This window comes from Vulpes lagopus, chromosome 7 (assembly GCF_018345385.1).
Source record: "Vulpes lagopus strain Blue_001 chromosome 7, ASM1834538v1, whole genome shotgun sequence".
Classification (NCBI taxonomy): Eukaryota; Metazoa; Chordata; class Mammalia; order Carnivora; family Canidae; genus Vulpes; species Vulpes lagopus.
Genome location: NC_054830.1, coordinates 8961383 through 8968232, shown reverse-complemented (window position 1 = coordinate 8968232; position 6850 = coordinate 8961383). Strand labels below are relative to the sequence as shown.

General features: G+C 56.7%; 1 protein-coding gene across 1 annotated transcript; it reads right to left on the bottom strand.

Annotated features, from left to right (window-relative positions):
• Positions 1-3667: 3667 nt before the first annotated feature.
• Positions 3668-6611, bottom strand: DAND5 (DAN domain BMP antagonist family member 5). Its single transcript, XM_041761181.1, has 2 exons — positions 6285-6611; positions 3668-3913 (listed from the first exon to the last, which is right to left on the bottom strand). The coding sequence occupies exons 1-2, from the start codon at positions 6609-6611 to the stop codon at positions 3668-3670; spliced, it is 573 nt and encodes a 190-aa protein (XP_041617115.1).
• Between the last annotated feature and the right edge of the window lie 239 nt (positions 6612-6850).

Below are 6850 nucleotides of genomic sequence, written 5' to 3'. Positions count from 1 at the left end.
CGGGGGGGGGGGGGGGGGGGGGGTCGAGATGGAAGACGGAGGCTGGGAACAGAGCCCCGCGGTGCCCGGCCCGCGCCTGGCAACGGGAGGAGGCAGAGGAGCAGGACCCCCAGACAAAGTTGGAGACGCCGAGAGGTGGGAGCAGACCCAGCCAGCCAGAGGGCCAGGGAGACCCAGGATGGAAATGAAGGGAGTGCTCCCAGGGTCTCTGGGCCCACCCACCTCAGTCCCTTCTCCACTCCCCTTTGCTTATTTTCCTTTCCATGCCTTGCCTCCCCCTGCTAGACACTCTCAGCAGCAAACCTCTGCCCTACACATTTTCACACCCGGGGTTACAAGACACCATCGATACAGAGATCCAGTCCTTGGGGACACTGTCCAGACACTCTGAGACAACTTCAGGGACACTGTGATATCTACGGATACACATCCACAGACACCCAGAGACACAGTCGTGGTTACAGTCAGGCACACCCATGACAGGGACTCCTACCCCACAGATGCACCATCACGACAGTTACAGATAGAGCCCCACAGATGCACCATCACCACAGTTACAGATAGAGCCCCACAGATGCACCATCTCGGAAGGACTCTGCCAGACATGTGGTCCTGGTCACACATGGACACACATCACCACACAGGCTCACGCTCCAGGGAACAGTGTCATATGTACCCACCCCAAACACAGAATTCTCTGTCTCATCCGCACATGTCTCCCTATATTCAGTGACATCTTCTGAGACCCACATGTGCCTTTCCTCTGGTCTGTCCCATTGACCGCTTCCTGCCCCCCTGGTCCAGATTGGGGGTCCCTGGGGCTGCAGGGTCCACTTCTCCATGTATGACATACAGACATCTGTCATCAGTAGACATTGGGAAGGGAAGGGAACCAAGTGAAGCCCCACCTCGCTCTGCCTCAAAGGGCTGGGTCAAGCCAGGCCAGGGTGTTCCCCTACCTCCTGGATGTCTGGGTCAATTTGGCCCAAACCTGGACCAAGGGTGTCCCCTGGTGGCCATGTGTGGTCTCTGCACCCATCACGTGGCGAGATGGTGGGAGGCCCCTTGGCCCAGCCTGAATAGAAGGGCAGAGAGGACAGGCCCAGCTTAGCAGGAGCCTGGAGAGACCCAAAGCCAAGGTCCAGAAGCGAGAACCCGGACCCAGAATTCAGACCTTGAAATTCAGATCCCAGAATTCAGAATCAGCTCTCGGAAGCCAGAATCTGAATCTAGAATCCCAGATACCAATATCTAGAATCCAGATCCCAGAACTCTGGTTTCAGATTTTAAAATCCAGATCCAAATGCCAGGACCTAGACATCCTATCTTCCAGAATCTAAAAACAACGATGTAGAATTCAGATCAAGAACCTAGAGCCCAGCGCCTTCCTCAGGGCCAGCCCCCTACCTTCCGGAAGCCTCCCGCATTCGACCCCGGGGCAGCAGGGGTTGGTGAGGGCAGGAACAAGCTGAAGGACAGAAGATGAGCCCTTCAGTGACCACACAGAGCTTCGCCCAGCCACTCCCCCTGTGTGTTTACACGTACACACTTCAAAAGGATCTTACAGACCCACACCCCAAAACATATAGCCTGTGACCATCACATGAACAGCGCCACACACTGCAGATGCACATGTACAATCACACACACGCACACACGCACACACTTACAAGCCAGCACTCCTCTCCCAGCACACGGACCCATGTTCCTTTCTGCACCCATGCAGTCTCAGAGCCACCCCCTCTCCCACCAAGCTCAGACACACAGCCACCATACCCAGAGACACACAAAAACCCAGGACACCCTGGGTTCTGTGCCCTGCATCCAGACACACTCACAGAATTGTGGAGGCTGGCACAGGCGTACACACATGCGCACACATGCACACATACACACACAAACTCCCCCAAGCATGGAGAAGCCCCGTGCCTTGGCAGCTATGCAGCCCCTGGGAACAGGACCCCCGGGACAGGGCTTGCCGTGCACCCCCGTGCCCACCCCAGCCCTCCCCTGCCTGGCCGGCTGGCGGGCTTTAATACAGATGCCAAACTCATAATTGTAACTGAGGGTGACAGGGTCACCTTGAGCCCCAGATGCTCGCGCGGTGACAGATGGCGTTGGCAAACCTGATTAGCGGCCCCCGTGCCAGAGCCTGTGGCACCTGCATCCCTTGCCCCTCCCCCGCTCCCCCAGCACTCATTACCCACCCATTACTGGGCCTGGGGGGCGGGGGTGGGGGCCGGCTGGCACTGCCCAGGAGGGGGCAGGGACTCCGGGGGCCCCCTGGCACCAAGGTTCCCAGCTGGCTCCCCGGCTGGCAGGAGGTGGGCACAGCTGAACGGGGGGGGGGGGGGCACGGGGAGAAACAGGCTCCTCGTGCCTGCCAGAGAGAGGGGTGCCCATGGTGCCAGATCTGAGCTGCCCACTCGGACTCTGCCTGGGGTTTGGCACAGAACCCTGGAGGGAGGAGGGAGAGTGCGCCCCCTGTGGGCCTCTCATGACCCTCCCCAACCCAGGGCCCTTGGAGCGGGGCCTTGGGAGCTGGCTGCCTGGCCTGTTCCCACCCCTCTGTGCAGGCCTGTAGGGTCAGAGGTCATAGGCTCCCACGCCCTGCTGGCCCATCTGTTTCCTCGGGTCCCCTCCTTCTGCTCCCCTCACCTGGGGCCTTCCTTCCTGAGGCAGGAAGAAGGCTGAGAGGGGCCTGGCCACCCCCCCACCCCGCCCCGCGCTCCGGGGGGCATTTGGAGGCAACCCTGACAGCGCCACATGTCCCTGCGTCTGTGCCAGACGGGCCCATCTGCTAGGGCCCTGGTTCCAGCCGCCCAAAGCCAGGCTGCCCTCATGTGCTGCAGACCCTGTGCCCAGCTAAGGAAGGAACACCCCTGATGCCCACACCCCAAAACAGGCACCCGCTCCCAGGAAACCCCAGTTGGAGGAACACACACACAAACACATACACCACTGGGTTTGGCCAACCTTTATGGTTCCTGTTTAATGCCACACTGTGCATAGGGCTGTGTGGAGACTTAAGGGTGTGAGGCAGGAGGGGCAGCTGGGATCACACGGGTCCTGCCCCTGATTTGGGGAGCCCACGTTTTCCCCAGCAGCTACATGGGCCTCCCTGCCTTGGTTCCTTGGGGTCCCTAGGACGGAGATCATCACTGTGTCTCCTGGTCTGTGTGTGACGATCTGTCCTCCCTGCATCTAGGAGTGTGTCTTTCATTCTATGAGAGGGGGTCCAGCCTGGTGGTCAAAATCAGTTGCCACATTGCCTAAGATTCAAGTGCCAGATCGCTGTGTGACCTGAGCGAGTGACTTTGCCTCTTAGAGCCTCAGTTTCCTTCTCTGCGAAATGGGATGATACTAACACCTATCTCATTGAGCCGCTCTGAGAGTGACATGAGATAGTGCGTGTCAGATGCTTAGTACAGGGCCTGGCAAACTGAGCGCTCCATAAGTGTGTGCTATGATTATGAGTGGTCCACCCTCACAGCTAGGCATGCGTGTGGTGTCCCCGGGAGCAGGGCAAGGACTCTGGAGCCCTGTCTGGCTGTCCCTGTGTCCCTGGTCTCTTGACCCAGTGCTCATGATCCAGGCTGGTGTCTTTCTGGGCACATGTCCCCCTGCCCCACATCTCTCCAAGATGTGTCCATCCATCAAGCTCAGATCATGCCTTCGGGCTGCACTGACACCCTTCAACCAGCACAGTAGACATCTTCATCCTTCGACGGGAGGCTGGGCTGCTCGCCCGACACCACAGGACCACAGGTGTCCAGCGCTGGCGAGTGGGCACACAGCTGTTGCAGAGGACGAGTGGGGCAGGGTCCAAGCTGGGGATGTAGAGGGAGGAGCAGTGGCCAAAGCAGAGGTGATTGCGGAGGTGAACTGCCGTGCAGCCGGGCTGGGAGAGCACCTGGGGCAGGAAGATGGGTCAAGGGCAGTGGATTATGGGACCAGAATGGTGAGAATCATCTCCCATCTACTTCCACCCTGGGGTTCAAATCCCAACTGCCATCTGCTGGCTGTGTGACTCGCAGCAAGCTACTCAACCTCTCTGGTCCTGTTTCCTCAGCTGTAAAATCATGCAAGTTCAACCAGGAAGAAGAGAAACCAATCTAGCCCTTTCAACAGAGAGGATTAATATAGGCTGCTTCTCCCAAGCAGGAGACAATAATGAGGTCGCCCGGGGACTGGCATCATTAGGAATCTGCTACCACCTCTAGGGATGAGGGGTTGCAGGAAGGGGCGGTATTACAGGGGCCTGGGGGCATTAAACAGAAAACCCTTAGCCCCTTGCCTAGCACACAGTTAGTGTTCAATAAAAGTTCCTCCTATGATCCCTTCCAACTAAGTGGCTCTATCAACTCACCCCCAGATCATGGCTCTTCTCTGTTTAAACCCTGCATTCCTGCCGCCCTGTCCTGCCCCCGTTGTCAACCCTCCTCCCCTCGGTCACCCTGCCCTAACCACCCCACCCTCTTCCTTGCTCCTCCAAGACACCAAACTTGCAAGCCCACCTCTGACCTGTTGCCCCTGCTGAGCCCTGGACCTGGACCACTCCTCCCTCTACCTTTCCCTGAGCTCATCCCAACTCATCCTTTCTCAGAAGCACCCCCAAGGGATATGTCACCCCCTGGTGGTCTCTATCTCAGCCAGCCAATCCCTTTCTTCACGGACTCCTAGTAATTTCTCGTTCTGTCTCTTTTCTGTTGTTCTCTCCTAGAATACAAGCTACTTGGAGACGGGGACTCTCTCTGCCTTGTTTATGGCCATAACCTCTGAGGCACATCAGAACAAAAGCCAACACTTGCTGAGCTCTAACACCATGCTGGGCCTGTGCTGCTCACCTTAGATGAACTCACTCCTCCCACAATGCTACAAGCTGAAACATTATGATCCTTATTTACAGATGAGGAAACGGAGGCTCAGAGCCACCCCTCACCTAAAGCCACACAGCTGCTGAAGGGGCTGCTAACCCTTAGAATGTCTTTCTGTCACCCCAGGGCACACAGCTGGACCCCAGGCCAGGGTTTCCCTCTGCTGTGTGCAGTGTGCATGGCTGTACAGGGCAACGGGGGCAGGATTCAGGGCCAGGGAACTGGTCCAAGGCCATGCAATCACCACCGCATCACCTGGACTCAGCAAAAATTTGCTGAATGAATAATAAGCCAGGAGGCCTGGGGAGCTGATGCCTTGAAGGGCATGGTTCCAAACACTGTGCATGAAATCACATCTATCGTTAAGTCTGTTTTGCAAAGATAGGAAATGAGGCTCAGAGAAGGGAATCCATTTCCCCTGGATCACACAGAAATTATCAGGTAAGGCCGATTTTGAAGCTAGGTACACCTGGCACCAAAGCCGGGGCTCTAAACACACGCTATGAGTTCGCACGGCTCTTATGGGGCACTGACTGAATGCCCATAAACATACCTGTCTCATTTGACTGCCCAATAACCCTTAGGAGGCAGATACTATTATTTATACATTCATTTATTCATTCAAGAAACCCTGAGTGTAGGCCTAGCTCTGCTCACAGGCCTGGGGATGGATGGGGCTATAGAAGTGAATAAGGCATAAAAGTCCCTGCCCTGGTGGAGAAGAGATCCTAGTGAGGGAGACATGATAAATGCAATCACAAAATCAGTTTTATATGTTAGGTGATGATGTGTTCTACAGCGAGAAATAAAGCAGAAAAGGGGAACAGGGTGAAAGGTGCTGCATTTCTAAGTGATATTTGAGTAAAAACCTGAAGGAGGTGAGAGAAGGAGCCACAGAATGCTGGGGAGTCAGAGGGAATGGTAGAGGCAAAAGGGAACAGCCAGTGCAGAGGCCCTGAGGTAAATGTGACATTGGTGTATCTGGATAAAAAGCCAGGTGTCTGGTGTGGCAGGAGTGAAATGGGTGAGGGGGAGAGGGGGAGGCGGAGAGGTCAGGGAGGTGACAAGTAGAGAGTGCAGGGCCTTGTGGGCCTCGGGAAAGACATGGATTTGCTGAGTGCAGTGGGAACCATGGAGGGTTCTGAGGGGAAGAGGGAGGGAATGTGACTCAGGTATTCACAGGTGCCTTCTGGCCATTAAATGGGAAAATAGACTTGGGTGAGAGACCAGGATGGAAGTAACTGTATGGTCAGGTAGGAGAAGCTTATGCCCCATTTTATAAGACAGGAAACTGAGAATAGGAGTTATTTAGATGGAAGATAGGAGACTGACCCCAGATCTGTGCAGGACCACAGTCTGGGCTCTCTGCCCATGCTGGAACTCCACCCCCCTTCCCCCACCCCTCACCTGAGTGAAGGGCACAGCCCTGCACATCTCCTGGACCACTTCCTGCAGGTCCAGTGGCAGAGACACGGTGGGTGCCACCTCCTGCCCTCGGTGCAGGCGACCTCTCCCCAGCCACCTGGTTTTCTGCAGTCCCAAGAAGGCCTTCCAGCTGCTGAAGGCAGAGGATTGTACCTGGGAGCCTGGGAGCCCTCGACCCAGAGCCTGGGTCTGATTGGTGGCAGCCCAGAGCTGAGATGGGGGACCCAGGAGTCCCAGTGTCCCAGAGCCTGCGTGCAGCTGGGCCCCACAGAGCAGGCTCAGGAGAGCGGTCAGCTGGCCGAGGAACATCCGTCCGCCTGTCATTCAGTCCGGGGCTGGGCTCAGGGTCCTGGGCAGTCAACCCTGCTGTCTGGTGAGTGGAGTCTCAGCCCTTCGGACCCGCTTTTAATGACTTGCCCCCAACCTGGGCAGCTGGGGAGGCACTTCTGCAAACCCACCACAGTGGGGAGGAAAATAAACTGAGGCCTGCTGGGTTCCCACCCCTCCCCCCAGCCTGGCAGGGATCAGGGGCTGGGTCTGTGGGTGTG

What these genes read in the sequence shown, in the direction of transcription:
- DAND5 (XM_041761181.1), bottom strand. Translation starts at nt 6,611, where the DNA reads ATGTTCCTCGGCCAGCTGACCGCTCTCCTGAGCCTGCTCTGTGGGGCC. An exon ending in GGGCTGTGCCCTTCACTCAG is followed by an intron (nt 3,914 to 6,284) that starts GTGAGGGGTGGG and finishes TTCCTGCCCCAG; the next exon opens with GTGCTCTCCCAGCCCGGCTG.